Source organism: Hibiscus syriacus, unplaced genomic scaffold, assembly GCF_006381635.1.
Source record: "Hibiscus syriacus cultivar Baekdansim isolate YM2019G1 unplaced genomic scaffold, ASM638163v2 tig00110621_pilon, whole genome shotgun sequence".
In the NCBI taxonomy this organism is placed as follows: Eukaryota; Viridiplantae; Streptophyta; class Magnoliopsida; order Malvales; family Malvaceae; genus Hibiscus; species Hibiscus syriacus.
This window is the reverse complement of record NW_024062802.1, coordinates 143,280-166,756: the sequence shown is the minus strand read 5'-3', so window position 1 is coordinate 166,756 and position 23,477 is coordinate 143,280. Positions and strand designations below refer to the sequence as shown.

General features: G+C 34.9%; 3 protein-coding genes across 4 annotated transcripts; 2 read left to right on the top strand and 1 right to left on the bottom strand.

Annotated features, from left to right (window-relative positions):
* Positions 1 to 3,189: 3,189 nt before the first annotated feature.
* LOC120135980 (NAC domain-containing protein 83-like) lies at positions 3,190 to 4,212 on the bottom strand. Its single transcript, XM_039152107.1, has 2 exons — positions 3,969 to 4,212; positions 3,190 to 3,704 (listed from the first exon to the last, which is right to left on the bottom strand). Exons 1-2 carry the CDS (start codon positions 4,141 to 4,143, stop codon positions 3,289 to 3,291), a joined length of 591 nt encoding a protein of 196 aa, XP_039008038.1. The 5' UTR covers positions 4,144 to 4,212; the 3' UTR covers positions 3,190 to 3,288.
* Positions 4,213 to 12,187: 7,975 nt separating this feature from the next.
* On the top strand, positions 12,188 to 13,614 carry LOC120136254. Of its 2 annotated transcripts, none has more exons than XM_039152348.1 (3): positions 12,188 to 13,029; positions 13,102 to 13,229; positions 13,384 to 13,614. In XM_039152348.1, exons 1-3 carry the CDS (start codon positions 12,869 to 12,871, stop codon positions 13,518 to 13,520), a joined length of 426 nt encoding a protein of 141 aa, XP_039008279.1. In that variant the 5' UTR covers positions 12,188 to 12,868; the 3' UTR covers positions 13,521 to 13,614. The 2 variants fall into 2 exon arrangements, with proteins under 2 accessions (XP_039008279.1, XP_039008280.1); XM_039152349.1 differs by having other exon boundaries at positions 13,102 to 13,237.
* Positions 13,615 to 13,869: 255 nt separating this feature from the next.
* On the top strand, positions 13,870 to 21,791 carry LOC120135839 (60S ribosomal protein L7a-2-like). The gene is made up of 6 exons (XM_039152023.1): positions 13,870 to 13,923; positions 14,010 to 14,211; positions 14,430 to 14,599; positions 21,081 to 21,209; positions 21,297 to 21,389; positions 21,527 to 21,791. The coding sequence occupies exons 1-6, from the start codon at positions 13,870 to 13,872 to the stop codon at positions 21,656 to 21,658; spliced, it is 780 nt and encodes a 259-aa protein (XP_039007954.1). The 3' UTR covers positions 21,659 to 21,791.
* The last annotated feature ends 1,686 nt before the right edge of the window (positions 21,792 to 23,477 follow it).

The following is a 23,477-nucleotide window of genomic DNA, read 5'->3' as shown; positions in this document are numbered from 1 at the left end:
TGACACAAAATCCAGCCCTTGAAACGTGAACACACACTGCTCAATAGATACAATACATTGTCTGAGACCCCTAAGGCAAACAAAAATGATCGAAATCATGCCACCACAAAAACCTCCTGCAATACTCATTCCTCCACAATAGACATCTTACAAAACAAAATATCTAAAATTTCCAGCTTATCAAGGCCAGTCACAATCCAACTTTCTCAATAACAATGATACTTAAATTCAGCACTTTAACCTAAGATTGAGAAATCCACCATATCGTCTCGGCTTCCACAATTTGAATTCAACAATACAACAACAACCAGCTACCATAACACCATTGACAATTTTTTTGGACACACTCCATCTCATACCAGCAGAACCAAAACTTCTGTCAAAACAACAACACAACCTCTGTTCCATTCAAGACTCGAAGATAACAAACAGATAGTACAATCACTAAAACATTAAAGAAACAGCCAAATACTCTTTCCTTACAACCCCCAGACATGAACAACCATGAATTAAACACACAAACTCTCTAATTACACCACAAAGCCAGCATAGTAAAGAAGAAAATATACAGATTTACAACTAGGATAATAATTTCTTTTCAAAACATCCCCTTATGAAGACAACTAAATTCAATGGACATAGATGAGATTCACCTTCCAATTCCTCCAAGGCTATTATTTCTCGAACCAACTTCTTATGAGCCTTTGAACTCTATTCCTAATTCTCTACCAATCTGTAACGTTAAGATCATTCCCTCTTAGTCTCTGACATCCTGCTTGTATGTCAGAATCAGATAGGGACCTACCTTCAAGTCATTCAATTCTTCTTCCCTCTGTATCTCTTCTTACTTTTCTTCATTCGACAAATTCTATTCTTCCTTTGTGAATATACGAATTTCTCCTGAATGCTTTGAATAAAACTGTTTTTGTTTTTCCTCGCCTTTGCTCTTTGGATCTGCCTGGATTTGAGAATTAAGTATCCTCGCTCAGCTCTTGGTTTGAGAGACCCATATTAACCACATCCTCCACTGCCCTCGTATCTTCCAGTCCTTTGATTGTAGAGCATTTTCTCCCAACGCTAAAATTCTCCCCAATTCTCTGTTATTCTCTTAAACGTGGAATGATTCCAACAGTGCAATGGCACTCCAAATAATTAATCCAAGTTACTCTTTCCGACGGTCTGTACGATTCTGACCGAGGGTGAACTTCCAAGAAAACTTCATTTAAATAAGACCAATTATGCTCCTTCATGATATTGTATAATTCGTCATCATCAATCTCTACTAAAAAATCTCTTCCTCCCAGAAATTTGGTCTTAATTTCACCTAGGCCTCCTGCGTAACATGTCTTCCACCTGACTCGAAGAACAAATCGTCGTCATCGTTCCTACCAGGCATTTCCGAAGCTTTCGAACTACGTCCTCATCTACATCCCCCTGAATCAATTTACTGCTCTGTCTAACTTCCTTGCAATGTAAGAACTAACTACATCTCCATGTCTGCCAAATAGTTGTCTCAATCCACTCCAATGGTATCTAGGTGGAATGTTCTGAACAAACAGAGTTGGGATGACGCTTTCTTTCCCCTCCATTTTAGCAAACGAACAACGTACTTCTACTGTTACTCATGCTACTATATAGACATATTGACGAGCACTTGTTGTGCGTCAGACCCAGAATAATCCACAACTCGAAAGCGTTTGATTTTAACTAATTCCTTCTATTTAACCAATTCCTTCTGCTCCTTATTTACTCGAAATACCTGCCTGTGTTCACCAACGAAGCACCCTGGTTCCTTCAAAACTATACGCTGGGCTTAATTCGAGGTTCAAAAAACTAACAATATTGGGCTGTCAACGCCTGGAATGCCTCCAACTTGATGCTGGTGAAAGTGGAGCAGTAAGAAGTATTATTTCGAGAACTTGAATAATATACTTAGAAAATTGGTATCATTGAAAGATTATAAGAAGATATCGGATCATTATCATGTCGAATATTTATATAATTTTTTTATCGATTTTGAACGAATTTTATAAAAAAAATCTATTTGAAGAGAAAGAAGGTCAGTGAAGTACAAAATACAAATGTATAAATATTAATTTTATTGTGAATAACAACTGATGATGTAAGACAATTGATCGTTAGTGACAATCGAAAAACTTAATATCTAAAACTGAAGCATTTTAAAATGTAATGACAAATTCAATACATAAATTAAATGATATAGTCATGAAAAATGTTTTGAGCATCAACAGCACTAAAACGATATTTTTTTACCACGTCACCAAATTAATAAAAAATATTATTTATGATAATACATTAATAACCACTTAATGATTTAATAATTCAGTGATATAATTACATGTAAAATTAAATTTTAATATAATAATTATATCAATTTATAATTTAATAATATTTTAATAAAAATAACAATATTTAATGTAGTTTATCCCGAGAATAATGAAAATTATTATAAAAAAGAAAGAAACAAAAAGACTAAGATACTTTTATTCCAACTTCTTCTTCTTCTTTTTTTACATAAAATAATTAGAATTTGATGTATCGATTTTTTTACCATTTAATATTGAATGCTCGTATTATTAGTATTTCTAATATTCAAGCTTAAAATCTCAAAAAATAACAACAATTCTTTATGACTTGGTATTCGTAAGGATTATATGTATTAGACTAATATATTTAAAAATTCTATAAAGTTTGTTTTGAGTACGTAGTAGATACCACTTGTCACTCTGGTGTGTGTATGTATTGAAGTTGGACTGAATTAAATTTACTATAATTAACTTGGAATCCACTATGCTTTCGGCTCCGAATCCAACTTTTGACAAAACACAAATAAAAGTACCATGAAAGGATTTCCAATATATATAATAATAAATTACCTTTGTTTGTTATTCTATATTTTAAGGTAAGATAACATAAATTAATAATGTTAATCATATGCAGATATTATTGCTTTAATTCAAGATCATTTATATGTATTTCTCTCTTATTTATGCAAAGTTAATTTTTATATAATATTCTATCATATTAATTCGTTTCTAAGAAAATTATTATAGTTTCGAAAGTTAATATAGACCGACACTAATAATTGATTAAAAGGAAATAATATATATTAAACAGTTAAATATTACAGAATACATCATGCAATGTTATTGCAGTGGATGCTACTGCCTACTGCATGCACTTGAAGAAACCTCAGTGATATTACTGCTCGAACTTGAAGAAGAAGAAGATGACTCGGCTGTTATGCCATCGTTTTCTCTCATAAAATCAAACAATTTTGGTTTTTTTTGACTTTTTGTTACTATTATTACAAAAACTGTGCATAATCTCCTCCTCATCACTAGTCTTGTTACTTGGTTTCTTCAAAAACACGTGGCACAGAACCCACTTTTCTATGTCATGATTCAAATAATCCTGGATGTTTGCATGTAGAGAGTGATTTGATAGAGTAAGTAGGCGATATTCATGCATGATCCAATCAGTTCTTGATCCATGTGGAGGCTTCCCCATGTGGAAAACTAGGGTTTTTCTCATCCCTCCTACTTCATTTCTCCTTGATATGATTTGCTTATCCGAACCGGTTGCTTTCCAATATCCGGAAGCAGTCCCTCGATTTATCCGGTTCCCTGTTCTATACTTTGCTTCCTTCGTGCTGAAAAAATACCTCTCCCCCTCCATCTCACCTACAAAAGAAAATATTTCGATTCTTACGTTTTAAAATATATGTACATCCAAAATATATCCATGAGATAGAATACCATAACTATAAATCATATAACGTAGAGCTAATTCCATAGGAGCTCTCGTAGTTAATATTCATATCTTATCCATATGCATACAAGATTAGAAACTAAAACAATTCGAACTCGAGTATAAGTATCGATCTGTTACGAATACATTTAATAACCCTCCATAGATAATGCATGCAAAGCTAGAACAAAGCTTACCAGGCAGATCCCAGGGATCAAAGTTGCAGACATTGAGGTCAGGGATGATAGAAGCAGGCAAAGGAGAGGAGAAGACCTTGCATTTCAAGTACTGAAAAACCAGCTCTTCGTCGGTCGGCTGGAACCGGAACCCCGGCGGCAATTTTTTCAGTCCATTCACCGACAGATTGTTCATATCCTTGTTAAGTAAATTAGTACCCCTGAATCTTCCCTTTCTTCTGCTGCAAGATGAGAGGTGGCAGTGTCAAGCAATGTCCATTGAAAGTTGAAAACATTTATAGGGTCAAAAAGATGAAGGAAAACACATCAATGGTCCCTCTATGATCCTTAAAGTTTATCAAATCAAAATAACATTAAATAAATGAATTTTCTTGACTTTAGTCAAATAATAATTTAAAATTTTATTTATTCATTAAATTTGAATCGATTCGAGTTTATACCAATATGACATTCGAGTAAAACTGGAGTTCACACCTAACTTTTTTTCCCATGGAATATTTTTAACGTGTTGGTCCCTTCTAAATTTGATAGCATGGTCCCCTAATTTTGTTTAAATTAATTTATCATTTAATTAATATGCGATTAATATAAATGATACAAATCATTATACTGAATTTTTATTTTAAATATGTATCTAATAATTACTCATATATATGTATAATATACGAGTGTAGAAAGTTTTTAATGTGTAAGTTTCTTTAATTGCTATTTTATTTTAATTAATCTCTCCATTTCTCTACTTTATAAGGGGCTTTAAGTCGGTCAAAGCTTTCATCTACCTTTGCTCTAAATAAGAACTTATCAGCATTTTATTTTAGCTTTTCAACTAACTTTGAATTATCAACAAGCATGTTACCTATTTTAATTATCAATCTATCTTATAGGAACGGTTCAAACATCATAATTTATATTTAAATACATTTAATATAATAAAAATAAAACAAACATGACGGCGTTAATTTCGTTTATAGAATTAATTTTTTTATCGTAAGTAACAATTTTAAATAAATTATATTAAAAATGCAATGTTTAAAAAAAAAATTGAAGAATTTAAGGCCGTTGGTTTGAGGATTAGTTAAGTTGGAGAAAATAAACCAACTGAAAAGCTATTGCTTTTGATTTCAAAGAAAAAGAATAAAACAATTGTGCTTTTAAATCGTCCATGAAAGAGACATTGGAGTTTGTGCTTTTCTCGCAACGAAGAAGTTATCTTTGCTCTTTCCACGCAATGTTGATTCAGACATCAGAAAACTCACCTCCTAAATTTAGCTTCTTATAGTTCTAAATTATTAATTTAATAATTATTTATTTTAATAAAATTATTAATATTTATTAAAGTTACGTACCATTTATAATATTTAACACAACGATGACTAAAGATAAATATTTGGATTAATTTTATAAAGATGCTCGATTCCTAAACAATGTTTAAATTTTAATATTATAAACGAAGTAAATTAGATTAAAAAATAGATATTTTGTAAACCGGTTCAATTTGAATTTATATAAAAAAATTAACACACTTATGCTTCTCTTTTTAACTTAGGGGTTGTTTGATAAAATAAAATGATTAAGCGCTGAATGATTCAATGGTCTGAATGATTCAAAGGCTCTGTATGAATTGGCTCTGAATGTGACATGTTATTTGATAATGGTTTTGAATGTACAATCTGAATTATGAATATTTTCATTTTTACCTTCATATTGATTTATTATATTATAAGATATGATGTTTAATAAGACAACATGTGAAAAAAATAGGTATTATGGTAAAATATCGTGTGCTTAATGATTCAGAATGTACTTTAATGCTGAATCATTCAGCAGTGTTTTGTTGTTTCATTCAGCATAATCTTCATCAGAAGTGAGAATCAAACACGCTGGATGTTGAACGGTTCAACATCCGGTGCTGAGTGGTTCATTCAGCAATAAACAAATGGACCCTTAATCTTACTCAAAATATAAACCTCAAGTTTATCCATATATACTTATGTTTATATATCACCGACTCAAGTCCAAATCTATTTTTGGATCAACCAAATTGTTTTTTTAAATATTTATTCTATTTCTTAATATAATATTTAATAATCTTATCTACTTTCTGTTTCTTAACTTTTATGCTTTTATGTATGAACAAATTAATATGATATTAAGTATGTATAACAATAAATGAAATATAAAACATTTGAAACCTTGACATGGGCAAGTGAATACAAAGAAGGACAATAGTAAAGATTGAATTAACAAGTGGGCCAAATGTAAAAGCAATATTTTTGAAAATGCATAGGCCTAACCACTACAACGTGGACCATAAATAGGTACTTGTTTTGTCCTGTTAAATTTGTTTCGGAATGGTTTTCTTTTGTTATTGTGGACTATTGAGAGTTGATTTATTTCTTTAGTAGTATGAGATGATTATAAGAAAATATATTATAAATTTGGGCATGGTAACGGATTCAGAGGATCATCGGGTGCCGAAAACCCAGATTCTCCATGTTCAAGATCATGGAATGAGTGGATGAGCTGCAAATTACAAAGTTATCAACATGATCAAAGGAAGAAAAATACGGACTTCCTAACCCTAACCTGGATTTGCATACATAAATATATCATTTGCTTGTTCTTCTCTATCTCTCCTGGATTGTAATATATATATATTGCATGTAATATATGTAAATGTCATGATGTCATGGGTTTAAATATGTAACATCTTTAAGCGATAACTCATGCATAATATATAATATAATCATTATTGTACAAATAAGGTTAGTAAATTAAAAGTAGAAAGAAAAACACTTTGCATCTGGCACTCAAACATGGGTCTGAATAACTATATTGGCAATAAATTTAACCTGAAAGGATGGAATCACAGGGGTGTATAGGTATAATATTGGTATGAAACCCAGTATTCTAAACTATCACAATTTAACCATTCTTGCTTTAAAATCATTTACAGTTTGAGCTCAGGTCCTTCAATCTTTTACGACTTTAAGAACAGACGACACGAGAGACCGAAAGAGGGTAAAGGAAGGTGTGGCATACTGGAACGACAGTGTCCCGCCATTGGTCAATGGCTTTCCATCGTTGACGAGGCAGTCGTCGTAGCGAAGACGTCGGAAAGTTTTTTGATTGATGAGCCGAGCAGAGCTGAACCAGCCGCAGTTCAAGTGAATTCCCGAGATGTCGCAGCCGGTGATGCAGACGTTCATGATCTCCACGGTGTACGTCGGAATGCCACTCGGGAGCGGCGAAGTGGCCCTGGTTGATCACAATGTCTGCCTTGCTACACTTCTCCCCTCGAATCCTGTTCGGTTCCGTCACTGTTCCTAGATACAAAAGCAATAAACAAAATGCGAGGGCTTATTTGAAGTATAAAGAAATAACAAGGGGCGTGTTTAGTAATTTAGCCACACTAAAGCACTCAAAACTGAACAACGGAAACATTTACAGACAAAACAAAGTTCTGGTTAACGAAAATCGACCCGACCCGACGCCATGATGTAGCTTACCAACAAGAAGCTTACGATGATGTGGAGTAGAAAGTGTGTTGTTTCCTTGCTTGATCCTCAGCTCCATCAGCTTCGACCTGAAAGAACCGCACTCATCTGCGATTGAAATTAGTATAAAAACGAAAGGAATTTAGTCAAAGATCCAATTCTGGTATTGTTTTTAAACAAATAAAGGGGGGGGGGGGGAAGGTATCTATGCATGTAAATCAAGCACCTGGGAAAAACACGATGAGGTAGAGGAATAATACGGCGATGGAAACCGAGGACAGTATCGAAACGAAACGCCCATTCATCGGTGAAAGCAGCACCCAATACTCGGAAACCCAGAGATCAAAGGTCAACAAGTCGCGGAATTCGAAAAAAGGCGAGTTTGATACCTCGAGTTAGACTTTAAAAAAACGCCATTGGGAAAAGCTTCCGTTCCTGGGAAATCTGCATAGAAAAAACAGTGCGGGGAAGGTTTATATATAAAGGATATAAGAACATCACATCGCCATCCATCAAAATTCTGAAAAAGAAACGAAGATGAGAAAAAAAAAACAACCGTCAGATCATTAGTAGGCGATTCAGATTTGACTAGAACCAAAGAGAGCCTACCCAAAAAAAAATAAAAACAAATGCTTCACGAGCTCCACTTTAGGCTCAAAACAGTAACACCAAAACGACGGCGAGTCGTACCAGAAATCTCTGTGAACAAAAAGTTTTCAAATACCCATTTTCATTTCAAAATTTTAAAGAGCTGGAAACGGAGCTTCCCTCGAGAGAGAGCGAAGAAAATGTTTGAGATGAAGAAGAAAAGAAAATGGGAAAATGGTGAATTTTACTGAGCAGTCGACAAAGCAGAGATTCACAGTACATAAAAGATGCAACAGCTGCGCAGAGAGGAGAAGCAGATAGAGCAGAGGAGATAGAAATTGCATGAAAAAACAATAATATTATAATAATAAAGAAATATATAATCGATTTATTTCCGCTTTGGAAAGTATATTCTTGAAAAGACAATATTTGCAGAAGAAGATCATGAAAGACAAAAATGACAAAACAACAAATATCTCAAAAGAGTCCTTCGCATTTATTGAACTAAAATCCAAATTTTGACTCGAATTAAAAAGAAAACTCATTTTCGATCAAAGAAACCAAAGAGAGCTTCTTCACATCACCTTGGGGACTGGAGGAGATATATGGTGAGGATCGATCCCAGAGTACAATCAACTACGAAATGCGGGCATTTTAGGGTTTTGCTTTGTTTTTGTTTTGTTTTATAGCTTGAACATCGAACTGAGAGACGGTGAGAATGAAGGAATAAGAACACAAGGGAAATAGCAGCGGGTGATTTATATTTTGGGTAAACTATATCATTAGACATCAACTTATAATTATATTTTTATTTGGATAATCAACCTATATTCTTAACCAATTATCACTAACTTTAACGTCTTCTTCTTTATATTTTAGTCATCTACCGTTATATTAATGTGAATTTCTTTTTGTCCTTCATCAAATTAGACAAAAAAATATATTATAAATATATAAAAACTTATATACTATAATGAATCATACTTATAACCCATTGCTCAGTGGTAGAATTCTAATATATTTTTTGTCTAGTCCAATGGTTGGACACTCCCCTTCAATGTTAATAATGCTTATATTTTATTTATCTAATAAACTTGTGATAATTGATACCATCTAATCAACTGAATAATTATAAAAAAAATTGACACGTGCACTGTTGATGATGGAAGAACAAACGATATAAAAATTAAAAAATAATAAATTTATGTCAAAATCACCACTAATATTAAAACTATCGATGATTGTAATAGAAAAAAAATATAATACTAGTGATAAATTTATTAAAAATAGTTCAGTAATTAAGGAATAGTCATACACTGGTAACTAATAATGTAATTTACCCTTATACTCTATATGGTAAGCGAAATATTTAAAAAATGTTTTGAAATTGTTATTATTTAAACTGAACCAGGGTTAGAAGTGCACGTGGCATTTTTGAAAGGAAAAAGCGATGATGAAAAGGTTGATTAGATAAGAAAAAGTGTGGACAAGCTCACGTGCGGCCGAACACATAATTTATGAACGCCTTTAATAATTGGACTGTATTATGTTTCCCCTCTATGTATTCATCCAACCAATGAAGCATTCATTGGTAAAAATGAAGCACACCATACAACTTTAGCAAAAGAACAACAAAATACCATACCAAAAGAGAAATTAAAATAATATGAATCAAGTTGAACAATTTAAAATTTAATTATCATTGTCTATAATTTAAGATAAGGTTAACATATTCAAATTGTACGAATTTTATGTAAATTTAATTATAAATATTTATAATATTTTTGATAAGTTAAATTTTATTATCTAAAGGAACAATGTTGCTACAAGAAACATCCCTAAAGAGAGTATAAACAATTACATACAACAAAAATGATTAGTCTATACCTCAATTGCAGCAATATATATTTTTTCATATATAATATATATAGGGATGGCAATGGGTCGGGTCGGGTTTTTGGGCCACCCGACCCGACCCGAGAAGAAAGGGTTTTTCACCCGTGACCCGACCCGACCCGACGAAATTAAGGTTTCACCCGACCCGACCCGACCCGAATATGTGACTTAGAAACCCGACCCGACCCGACCCGACCCGAAATAATAATAAAAAAAATTTATTCAATGAAAACAGTGACTTAATTGAAAAAAATTATATGGAGGGACATTATTGTAATTATCCCTAAATATATAGGATAAAATTATATTTTTCGGGTCGGGTCGGGTCGGATTTTTTCACCCTAAACCCGACCCGACCCGACCCGAACAGTACATTTTAAAAAAACCCGACCCGACCCGAACCCGATTTTTTTTTTAAAAAAATCCGACCCGATCGGGTCGGGTCGGAACCCGTCGGATTCGGGTTGAGTTGCCATCCCTAAATATATATATATCATAAAAAATTGAGAGACTCGACCCAAATGTGAAAACTAATTCATTAATTACTAAAAAAAATTGAGTTATTCAAGTTCTATTTTGTAACTCGACTCAAACGTAAATTTTTTTAATAGAATTTATAAAATTACAAGTTAAATCAAATTAAATTGAATTTTTTAAAGTTGAATCGAGTTGAATTTTTTCAAGTTGTTAATTTGTTCATGCATTATGTATTCTACAGCCGCTATATATATTATTGTCTTCGATTGGAAAGAGTGAGCCGATTCTTCATTGTAATCAAAGCTCCCTCCTTTTGTTTCTTTTGCTATTGTTACCCGTTTATTCAAACACAATTTATAATTTTATGTATAAAAATTAAATTAAAATTTTATAATGATATATGAACATATAATTTATTGACTAGACGTATTATTAAACGTAAAAAATAAAAACCGTGTTATTTAAATTCCATAATATAAAAAATAATCGATACAATACTTTCACACAACAATATAAATATGGTGAGGAAAACATATATATATATATATATATAACACGACATGAAAACACGTACATGCATGTAATAAGGGTTATCCATCAGTATATCTTTACGGGGACCATGCAATGAAGAAAGTAGTGAGAAGGTGGAGTTATTTTGCAGCTATATTCCTAGAGAGAGAAAAGAGGGTTTGCTTTGCTTTTCCACGTTTAGGGTTGAGATAATGAGAGATTAAGGTGTGTTCGATTGTTAGAGATTCAGAGTGTGTCATCAATTGCCTAGTAATAGGGGGTGATGTCCATGAATAAACAGTAGTCGGAGAAACATCCCATGGAGCATCGACACAGACCCTGCCACTATTACTGCCACCACTCGCTGCTGTTACCCTTTAGCTTCTAAGCCTCGGCCCTTGTGAACAACCTTTTTACCATATTAAATAAAACAGCCTTCTTTTTCATTTTTTGCTGCAATTTCTTTTGCCCTGAATACGTCATACAGTTCTACGAAATTTACAGTTTCATACACGAAATGAAAACGTAGGCTACGTCTGCCTTTTGATATCTGATAAAGTGCTACTATAATAATTCATCAAAATATACGTAAACTGTAGAGATGGCAACTCAAATTTTAAGTACTTTTTATTTTGTTTACAGAAATTTTAAAGCTTATATTATTTATAACTATTAAACTTTTAATTGGTTCATTATGTTTATTGTCATTAACTAGCGTTAAAAAAAACTGACTTGTTCCGTAGAAATATCTTTCACTGGTACAATTTTGTAGGAGAAGTGCCAATGGAGGGCATCACTTACAGTTCAGAACCACCACCTGTATCACCGTTAAGCTCAATTTCGTCATCGGACATGTTATTTATTACATCTGTAATAACGTCCTTCACCTCAGCTTTTGGGTGCATCAAATCCATATCACAGTATGATTCAATTCATATAGATCGTCAAGTGTAAACGTTATTACGACCTTGATTTGAAGTTGATCCAGAAGATTTTATGCTAGATTTTGCAGGAGTAAGCTTCTTCCAGAAGACTTCCCACCAAGAGCGTGAATTGTTTTATATATTGTTTCTAAGCGTAGAAAGGTCCAACAAGCCCATAACGTTTTACCACTGGCCCAAACATGTCTCTGTCCATCATAATATAAAACACTGAATTTTCGATTTTTCTTCCCGACTAGGGTTTTGCTCCGCCGTATCCATTCAACCACAAAAAGCTCGGGAAAGCTTCAGGAGGTTCCGAAAACTCCATCTAGACTGTTATCTCTTTTTCTGTATTGTTTCTTTCAATTCTATCTTGCCAATGCTCTTTCATTTATGCTTGTTTTATTTAGGTTCAGTACACTCAGCTTTTTCTTTGTGCTATTTTCTAGATTAAACGTTGTGTGCCATTTTATCAGATATTACAGATTGCAGCTATTGGTATAGTGTAGTGAACATTGATTTCATTGAAAGATTAGTATAAGTCTTTGTTTAGCTAAAAGAAATTTGGGGATTATAGTCCTTTGCAGGATTTTTCCATTGTTTATGTTTAAAAAATCCTGTAGTGGCTCTTGGGATTTAAGTTTATTGGTTTGAACCTAATTATTAATTGACGTGCTTATTCAAAAGGGTTCAGGTTAAAACTGAGCTTTATGCTTGTGGTGTATCTGACCTTGTCCTTGGGCAAATCAAGGCTGGAACAGGCTTTAGAGTTGGTAATCTCCCTGTTAGGTACCTTGGTGTACCCTTGGTTACCAGGAAGCTTACTAGTAAAGATTGTACTGCTTTGGTAACTAAAATTAAGGAAAAATTGAGTAAATGGGCCAATAAGAGGCTGAGCTTTGGGGGTAGATTGCAACTCATTAAATCTGTTCTATTTAGTATTTTTAGCTATTGGAGTAGACATCTTATCTTGCCTAAGGGAGTCATAAGGGATGTTGAGAAATTGTGCATGAGGTTCTTTTTGAAAGGGAGTGATTCCTCAGCTAGAGGGGCTCGGGTGAGCTGGAAACAGATATGCTTATTAAAATCTGAGGGAGGCTTGGGTTTAAGGAGCTTGACAGATTGGAGCAAAGCATGTTGCTTACTGCTGATTAAGAAGATTTTGGCGGGGTAAGGTTCCCTTTGGATTGCTTGGGTGAACTCTTATGCTTAGATCAGTGGATTTCTGCATGCTGATTACAGGGCTCACCTTAGCTGGATCTTAGCTAAAATGTTTAAGCTGAGGAGTGAAGCTAGCAGTCTGTTCTGTTCTATTAGTAGCTGGTCTCAAGTTAATGCTCGGTGGATTTGGGATAATATTCGCTGTAGAGGTGAGAAGGTTAGTTGGCATCGGCTTGTATGGTTTCCTGGCCATATTCCAAAATTTTCAATGATATCTTGGATGGCAATGTTAGACAGATTGTCAACTAAAGACAGGCTTGCAAGGTTTGGTATAGCTGTTGATAGTGGTTGTGGTTTGTGCAGATCTGGTTTTGAGTCTCGTGATCACATTTTTTCTGATTGTGCCTATGCTGTGGGAGTTTGGCATGCCATCTTGCATGCTTGTGCACTTAATCTGGGGCCTTTATGCTGGAATGACCTTGTCTGCTGGTTGCTGCTGAACCTTAAAGGGAAGTCTCTATTGGTTCATATCCTTAAGCTGGCCTGGTCTGGGTTCATTTATTTCATCTGGGAGGAGCGTAACCACGGGCTATTTAGAGGTAAGACTCGCTCGATCGATACCATTGTAAGTAGAATTAAAGAAGCTGTAAGTATTAAAATGTATGGATGCCGCATGAATAGGCTAGATGCAGTAAATAGACAGTTGTGTATAGATTGGGGTTTGATGTAATGGGTTGATGGGTTATGGTTGTTGCAGCTAGTCTGCATTCTTTGGATGAATAAAAATTTTACTTATCCAAAAAAAAGGGTTCAGGTTTGTCTTTGTTTTTTTAATTAATTTGTTATTAAATGCAGGCCCCGAAGAGAGGTGGAAAGGTAGCTGTGCCAGCAAAGAAAAAACAAGTAACTTTCAATTTCTTATTACTTAATCACATTGAACCCTTTAATAATTCGTTGTGGGCTCACCTATCTGTTATTTTGGAAATTAGGATAAGGTTGTCAATCCATTGTTCGAGAAGCGTCCAAAGCAGTTCGGTATTGGAGGGGCTTTGCCACCGAAGAAGGATCTGCATCGTTTTGTGAAGTGGCCTAAGGTTGTTCGTATTCAAAGGAAAAAGAGGATCCTTAAGCAGAGGTTGAAGGTCCCACCAGCATTGAACCAATTTACTAAGACTCTTGATAAGAACCTTGGTATGTGATAAAATCATTACTTATTTCTTTTCACATATTACATTCGCAAATTTTAGTTTGATTGAATTATGGTTTCTTAGCTTGATTCATTTATTAAATCTATTTATGTAAGCGTGAAAATGCTTTCTTGTTTGTTCTTGCTGTAGAACTCCTTTCCTTTTTATAATGATTGATAGGAATTTGTAATTATACCTTGGTCATTTTATGTCTTAATACATCAACTAGTCTCTTCAAGTTGCTTCTCAAGTACAGGCCAGAGGACAAGGCCGCCAAGAAGGAACGTCTCCTGAAGAAGGCCCAGGCTGAGGCTGAAGGAAAAGCTCCTGAATCAAAGAAACCAATTGTAGTAAAATATGGACTTAACCATGTTACATACCTTATTGAGCAGGTTGTGATTTAGTCTCCACAATTTTTCATCAATTCGTGTGGTTTGGTTTCATTCATTCTGTTTATTGCTAAAGTTATTTTTTTTTGATAGAATAAGGCCTCATTAAAACCCCCTTCTTATCCTCCATGTTACAAACATAACATGAAGGACATTGGAAGGAGGGAAAGAGTGCCTCTAACTTTTATTAATAGGAACAATAATACACCTCCACATCTCTACAACAACAACTTCTTACACAACAAAACAACCATAATTCTGAAAGCATAAAACACCCTAATACACTTTTAATAGTAACAACCAAGACAACACCTTAACAGTTACACAACTAAAATCAGCCTATGCCAGCTTTAGCTAATTCATCAGCTTCCCAATTAGCTGCTCTCGAGATGTGCCTTATAATAATACCCTTCCTCTCCACAGCAGAAGCTATATCCGTTATCAAGGATTGGAACAAAGTAGGACTAAGGATCGGATTATTAATCCACTTCAGAGCATTAGAAGAGTCTGATTCCAAAATAATCCTCTGTTTTGAAAAGAAATCGGTTTCAACTTCCTCAATAGGAATCAGCCCTCTATTAATAGCCAAAAGCTCCGCGAGTAAAGGAGGACCTCCCCCAACCTTCTCTGAAAATGACCCAAGCACCAACCCGCTGCCATCCCTAATCAAGCCACCTATACCACCCTTATCCCAATCTTTAACCATTGCACCATCAACGTTTACTTTTAAAAACCCTTCCGGAGGAGGACTCTACCTGGAAGAAGGAAGATTCTTCTTATGCGAATTGCCAAGTTGATCTGCAAGTTTTAAATCACCCATCAAAGAATCGAAATGAAAGTGAACATCCTTAACTGATGTTTCGAACCAAGAAACAGTTCTGAAACGTGTAATGAAGAACAACAACACCGGATCAACCTTCTCATTCTGAAAAATCACCTCATTCCTACATTTCCAAACAGACCACAATACCGCTCTTGGAATAAACTTCCATATGAGAGATCGTGGCACTAGATCATCCCAGGCCATAAAGAAATCCATTAACGAACCAGGAACCACAAAGAAAACATTCCATAATTTTAGAAACTTAGCCCACAAGACCCATACCACTTCGCAGTGAAGAAACAGATGAGCGACCGACTCATTATACTTCCTGCACATAGGGCAGACAGAGTCTTCAACCCCAGTAACTCCTCTCTTCAGCAGTTCCTCTTTCACTGCAACCCTATGATGAGCAAGTTGCCAAACGAAAGATTCCACACGTGGTGGAGCTACTCCTTTCCAAACATATCTTTCCCAATTGCTTTCTAATTCAACATTACCCTCTCTATCAAAATAAGCATTCACACATGATTTTGCTGTAAAACAACCCTCTCCATTTCCCAACCAAATCCAACAATCTTCCTCAACTAGGGACAAAGAAGAGTTGTTCAACAGAGAAATAATTTGCAGCCACTGTTCAACCTCCCAATCTACCAAATTCCTTCTCGTTTGAATATCCCAAACCCAACCCGCATCAGAATGCAATCTGAATTCTGCAACCTTACCCTCTTTATTATTCGAGAGAGCAAATAACCTTGGAAACCTATCTTTAAGAGGAACCGAACCCAACCAAACATCATGCCAAAACTTAACTGTTTCTCCATTTCCTGCTCTAACACACAAATTTCTCCGAAAACAGTCCCCAAATGCATCACATGAAAAGAAATTCTTAACAACTCCTCTCCAAATCCAAGAAGTACGAGCTGTCCAAGAATCCGAATCATCAAAGAATTAGGATCCAAATTGTAGACACAGCACAAAACAGATTTCCACCAAGAGTTTTTCTCTGCAGCAAATTTCCACACCCATTTCCCCAAAAGAGCCATGTTTAATAACAACAGATTCGGGATCCCTAAACCCCCCAACTTCTTAGGCTTACACACCAAATCCCACTTAATCCAATGAATGTTCTTTTTCTCTGATGCTCCCCCCATAAAAACGATGCCATGATAGAGTTTAATTTGTTGAGAACGCTACTAGGGATCCGAAAAATAGAAAGGTAGTATATTGGAAGAGAGCACAAAACGGATTTGACCAAGATAGCCCTTCCAGCCAGAGATAAAGACTTGGCCTTCCAACCAGCCAAACTCTTATAAAATTTTTGAACTACCGGTTCCCACATGGAAAAGGAATTCCTCTTGGCCCCCAATGGAAGACCTAAATACTCCGATGGAAAAACTCCCTTTACACACCCTATTTCCTTTGCCCATGTAACTAACTCCTCCTCTCCCACGTTAATTCCAAAAATTCTACTCTTGGACAAATTCAACTTCAAACCCACCAGCAGTTCATAAATTAGAAGCACCTTCCTAATATTCACCAAATCATGACTAGAAGCCTTACTAAAAATTATTAAGTCATCCGCGAATTGCAAATGAGATAACATGAAAGAACGGTCATTAGAGCCTAATTCAAAACCCGAGAAAAGCCCCTTGTTCACTGCTTTCACCAGCATTAAATGTAGCAATTCCCATCCCAAATTAAACAACAAAGGGGATAACGAGCAGCCCTGCCTTAGACCTCTAGTAATGTTGATTTTCTCCGTAGGAGTGCCATTTACCAGGACTGAAATGGAAGCTGTTGAAACACATTTATACATCCAAGAACTCCATCTAGCTCCAAATCCCATTTTACTCATTATTTTCAACAAGATCTTCCAATCAACCGAATCAAAAGCTCTTTGAAGTCCACCTTAAAGACAACTCCCTTCAATCCTTTTTTCCTCCAACAATCAATGCCTTCATTTGCTATAAACGCACAATCTAAAATATGTCTCCCCGGAATAAATGCGAATTGTGATGGACTAATAACATCATTAATACACAAGCTTAACTTTCTAGCTAGAACTTTTGAAAGAATTTTGTAGAAACCCCCAACAAGACTAATAGGCCTAAAGTCTTCAAGGCCCTCCGGATTGTCCCTCTTTGGAATAAGAGAGAGGAAAGAGTGGTTTGTTTCCATGTCCCATTCTTTACCCTCATAAAATTCCTTAAAAAACAGCAGCAAAACTTCCTTCAGATTTGGCCAAAACTTCTTAAAAAAGCCTAAATTCAGTCCATCAAGACCAGGTGCTTTGTTACTATCCGAATTAGCTATTACACCCCAAATTTCCTCTTCAGAGAAAGGCTTCTCGAGGGCCATACTCTGCTGTTCCGAAAGCTTTAAAAAATCCAAGTCCAGTTCTTCAACTTCCAATGTATTGTCCTGGTTTAACAGCCCCTTGAAAAAGTGAACCACCGAATCTTTAATTAGTTTTGGATCTGAAATGTCTTCGTTATCAACTTTGATGGATTTGATGTTGTTTCTCCTCCCTCTACCTCTTGCACACTGATGGAAAAATCTGGTGTTTTTATCCCCATTCAAATTCCACTTCAACCTTGACTTTTGAAACCAAATCAGTTCATCTTTTTTATACAAGTCCCACAGCTCTTTCTTTGCTACCACTAGGTTCTTCATAGACACCATGGAGATACCTTGTTGCAAATTAAGTTCCATCACCTGTATTTCTTTTTCCAACCTATTTATTTTCCCAGGAATCTCAAGATAGCCCTTCCCAGACCATTTCTTCACTGCTCCCTGCACTCTTTTTAGTACACTAGAGATTGGTTGCCTATTCTCCACATCACAAAGCTTGACAAGTTCTCCTTCCATCATCTTACAAAACCCATCCTCTTCCAAGACATAATTAAACAATTTGAACGGTTTAGGGCCCCAATTCCAGCCCCTATTTTCCAGCCCCTATTTTCCAGCAAGATGCTGTTATGGTCAGAAACAGACCTTTCTAGGAGTCTTTGAGAGATCATAGGAAACAAAGATAAAAATCTTTGGTCCACTAGGAATCGATCTAGCCGCTCATAAGTTGGGATATCTCTATTGTTGCACCATGTAAATCTGCCTCCAACCATAGGCAAATCCAGAAGATTAGCTTTGCTCATAAAATCTTTAAAAGCAAACATTGTAGCTAAGTTAACTGCACCTCCGATCTTCTCTTCCTGTGACATTACCACATTGAAATCTCCTCCGAGACACATTGGACAGTCTATATTCTCTAAGAATGATAAAAGCTCCCCAAAAAACGCCTCCTTTTCTGAATCAACACTAGGACCATACACATTTATGAACCAACATGCTCCTTGTGCCTCATCAATAATACCCTTAACTGCTACATATCTCCTATGGATGACCTCCTCTATAACCTTACACTCTACCTCATTCCACAAAGTAATCAAACCTCCAACAGAACCTTCAGATGCTGAAATTACCGATGCTGTCAACAAATTACCTCCCATTTTCCTCACAACCAACGGGGTCAACACTTCCTTTTTCGATTCCTGAATGAAAAAAATTAAAGGCTTTATCTTATCAACAATCCTCCTTACAGCTCTAGCCTTTATCCTCCTACCCAAACCTCTAACATTCCAAGTCAGTAAATTCCAACTAATCATCTATATCCTATCAAAACCTTGTAAACCATCACCCCTTAATTTCCCCCATATACTTCTCTCTCCTTAATCAATGGAATTGCTCTGTTCATAAAAGTTTTTCCCCCCTCTAAATGTGACCCCCAACAATTTACTAACATTCCAGCTCTCTAAAGCCTCTGTCCCCTCCTCCTCATTTCTATATACATAATCCGAGCTTGTACCTAAACAGCTCCTAGTTCCCCTCGACCTAGATCTTGAATAAACATGTTTGTATATTCCCCTTCTCAATTTACTCCCATATACAGTCCCCGAATTCCTTTTGGAGGTCAGGGAAACAGATCCCACTTGCACAGAATTTTGGCCTTGCACAGCATTATTTTCTGTTATTTCGAAACAGTTACCCTTGCTTAGTCTCTCCTCCTCTTGTTCCAGCCCACTCCTGAAATTTAAAACCGGGCCCCTAATAGGCCCATTTTCGCAGTCAACTATATCATGCTCTCTAATGGCACCTCCCAAACTTTTCTCATTTTCTCTCCCTTCATTAACTTCCTCTGACTTATCCCGCTGTGTAGAGACATCACCTACTTCTGTCACTTCTTTGCACAAGTCAAGTGTATTTTCCCTTCCTATGTTTAAATTCAAACCTCCCTCGGTAGTTGTGTTTTTGCCATGTTGAGAACTTCTAACCCCATACTCCATCCTATTTTTGGTTTCTGACAACTCCTGAACTGCCTCCTTCTCTTCTTGCCGAATCTGCACGTCTTCATTGCTCCATTCCGAAGAGCTTTCCTCCCATGGATTCTCTGCAGCTTCTTCTATCTCCATATCTGATAATTCTGGGAAAAATTCCTCAGCACCATCAACTTTAATTTTAATCATGAATTTTCTCCCATATGTAGTGATGATGGTTTGTTTTGGAATGTCAAAAGGACTCTCAACCCTTAGTAGCAGTTGCGCCACTCTGCAATCCACTCTATGCGCAGTTTGATCTTGGATTTTTACAACCTTACCCCATCTGGATGCTAGGCTAGTAAAGAACGGGACCGACCAACAATTTAATGGGACACCAATTATTGAAATCGCACAATAAGCTAATGGGATACCCCTCTCCTCTACCACCGGCTCCAATATATCAAACCAGAACATTAGAGTTTCCCGTTTTTCTTCCATTGCAATTCTTCTCTCATCCACCGACTGAAACACCACCAGACACGCATTCTTCGCACATCCCCACCTTATCACCTTAACTTTGAAGCCCTCATTTCGTAAGGCTTTCTGTACAAATTCTACTTCAAAAATCTCTTTGCAAATGCCAGTAAGTGAAGATCTCAACCATAATCTCTCTTCCATCGGAATAAAGACATCCAAAAATTTCTTCTCTTCCTGTGTATTCTTTTGACTGTTTACTTGATGACCTTCTGGAACTTTTTTCACCCCAACCACAATGTCCCTATAAGTTCTTCCATCATTGAACTTGTTCATTCGTTCCATTTTCTCATTCACTTGCGCTGAAGAAGCCATTCGACTGCCCTTCCACTCACCTTTTTCTACCCTTTTGAAGCCCTCCTCAGTATTCCCTTCACGATTCTTCATCCCAGCTAACTTATCATATTTAGCTACTGAAACAGAAATTATCTTCCCATCGATCCTGACATTGTTCATTTTCTCCACCGCATTGCACAGATCCTTCTTGCTAGCAAAGTGGACAAATGCAAACGTACAATCCTTGTATTTTGGTCTGTTGTTAATAAAAGGAATAAACACCCTAATAACTTTTCCATGGTAACTAAAAAGTTCCCCTAATGTTCTTTTGTTCACTCTTCTACTAAGATAATCAACGAACGCAGACCAAGTACCCCTCCATGAAACTCTCCTTCTTTGCCTTCAGAATATCTGCTCTCTCGCTCTCACCATCTCTCTTATGTAATTTCGGAGGAGTAATAAAGTTTCTAAGGCACTCTTTTTTATTGCTAAAGTTATTAAAAACAATGATTGCTATTTTGTACTATGTCCTCTGCAGAACAAGGCACAATTGGTTGTTATTGCTCATGATGTGGATCCCATAGAATTGGTAGTATGGCTCCCCGCGTTGTGCAGAAAGATGGAGGTCCCCTACTGCATTGTCAAGGGAAAATCACGTTTGGGATCGGTAATTGTCTTCTGCAGTTATCTGCTTTTCTGCTGTATATAGAGTTAAAGCGAGTAGATTACTTATTTGTGTTTATACCTACCGCAGATTGTTCACAAGAAAACTGCTTCCGTCTTATGCTTAACAACAGTTAAGAACGAGGATAAGTTGGACTTCAGCAAAATCCTCGAGGCCATCAAGGTAATATTACACCACACCTGCAACGTTTCCCAACTTCCATTTAGTTTCTGTTCAAATTACACATGGATTTAAACTGGTTGGCCTGGACTTTTTCCCTGGTCTAACCTGACACTCAAATGTCTACGCCGAATATGCAGGCTAACTTCAACGACAAGTATGATGAGTACCGGAAGAAGTGGGGAGGTGGTATAATGGGCTCCAAGTCACAGGCCAGAACCAAGGCGAAGGAGAAGCTTCTTGCAAAAGAAGCTGCACAGAGGATGACTTAGAAATGCCATAGTTTCTCCCGGAGGTACCTTTATTTTTCGTGTTTGGTTAAATGAAAATGGCCCCGACTAGTTCGATGCAACTTTTGTTTAGTGGATTTGTTTTCCTTCTATTTATGTTGATGGATTTGTCATTAGAAGTTGTTCTACTTGTAGTGTATTTTTCATAATCATATTTACATTGAAAATAACACATCTTTAAAGAGAATCAATCTCTGGCTATTCATTTTGGGGCTTCCAGGCTATCAACTTCTAGTATAATCTGTTGGCCACCCTTTTTTATTCATTTTTGATTAAATTTAATATTATTTTTTAATTACATATATTTTCATTAAAATAATAATAAATATATATTTATTTTAATAATATAAAATTAAAGTAAAATTTAAATTAATATTATAATTGTAATATTTTTTTGTCAAATTTAACTAGTAAAATATGAATACATAAAATTATTTTTCATTATTATTATAAAATTATAATTTTTTAATTAATTCAAGGTAAATATAAGGTAGTATCTATTAAAAGACAGTTCTCATTGACATTGAAAGATCATACTTCTAGTATTTTTGGTGCTCGAACTCGGAATCTTAAAGAATGATAATAATTTTTTTACAACCGAAATCGTTTGGTTTGTACAATTATCCAATTATGGATTTTTTTAAAAATATGAATTTAATTCATTTTAAAGAAAAACTTAAATCAATCTAAAATTTATATTTTATAAATAAAAATCCAATTTTATCATGACATATCGAATATTTCTTTGATTCAATAACCCTTATTTTTAATTAATTAATTAATTCAAATGGAATATTAAAGAGATTCATTATAAAGATAAATTTTATCTTAAATTTATTTATTTATAACATTAAGATCTAAATCTCTAATCTTATTTATAAACAAATAAATTATTTGTAAATTAAAATTTATGAAATATATATAGTAATTAAAAAAATTCAAAAACTTAAAATTCTATGTTTATATCATTAAGTTAAACGGCGTCTGATATTTATTTCAATCAGTGTCGGCTGAGAAAATAATCAAAATATGATAGAAGTCGAGGAAAGAGAGAGGAGGGTCACTTTCATACATAAATAACAAAATTAATATATCTGGTATTTAATTTAGGATAAATTCCGTTGGTAGCCACTAAACTTTTTGAGTGTTTTATTTAATCTTTAAAATCATTTTTTTATTAAGATTATTATTATTCTTGAGAACTTTCATTTGACAATCAAATCATTAATAACAGTAAACATGACAAGTTCACAAGTTATATCAATCACAGGTGAATCAGTGAAATATTAAAAAAAATGAAATTCAAGAAGATCAAATATGAGATTTTTTAGATAAATCAAATGTCTAATTATCGAGTTAAACAATAAGATTATAATATTTTTAATAAAATATGTTAAGAATATTTAAATTAAATTGAGTTTAATAAAATATGCATGAGGCTCACAAGAAAATGTTGATAAAATAAATCTTAGTTTTATAATTTTTGTAAAAAGAAAAGGAAGAAGAAACTTTCTTTTGCTAAAGGTAGGAAAAAACATGCTATGAAATGTGAAACACATTTGTCCTAAGTATCCATCCTTTGTACTTCCCAAGTTATTTCTTTGCAGGCTGTGCCCTATCATCCCTTCTTTCTCAACATCATCTCATCTTCCAAACAACCTCTAAATCCGTATGATATGAAATATATATATATATATATATATATATACATAGAAAAAATATCAACATAAAGCTGTTTTAGGTGAAACCCCTTTCCCTTTCATGCAATTATTTACTTTTGCTGATGATTTTCTCGTGCTTT

Coding starts and splice junctions, on each gene's coding strand:
- LOC120135980 (XM_039152107.1), bottom strand. CDS start 4,143: ATGAACAATCTGTCGGTGAATGGACTGAAAAAATTGCCGCCGGGGTTC. Junction 3,705..3,968: donor TGATCCCTGGGATCTGCCTG/GTAAGCTTTGTT, acceptor TTTCTTTTGTAG/GTGAGATGGAGGGGGAGAGG.
- LOC120135839 (XM_039152023.1), top strand. CDS start 13,870: ATGCAGGCCCCGAAGAGAGGTGGAAAGGTAGCTGTGCCAGCAAAGAAA. Junction 14,212..14,429: donor GACTCTTGATAAGAACCTTG/GTATGTGATAAA, acceptor GTCTTAATACAT/CAACTAGTCTCTTCAAGTTG. Junction 14,600..21,080: donor TTACATACCTTATTGAGCAG/GTTGTGATTTAG, acceptor TGTCCTCTGCAG/AACAAGGCACAATTGGTTGT.
- LOC120136254 (XM_039152348.1), top strand. CDS start 12,869: ATGAGGTTCTTTTTGAAAGGGAGTGATTCCTCAGCTAGAGGGGCTCGG. Junction 13,030..13,101: donor ATTAAGAAGATTTTGGCGGG/GTAAGGTTCCCT, acceptor TGCTGATTACAG/GGCTCACCTTAGCTGGATCT. Junction 13,230..13,383: donor GGATAATATTCGCTGTAGAG/GTGAGAAGGTTA, acceptor TGGTTTGTGCAG/ATCTGGTTTTGAGTCTCGTG.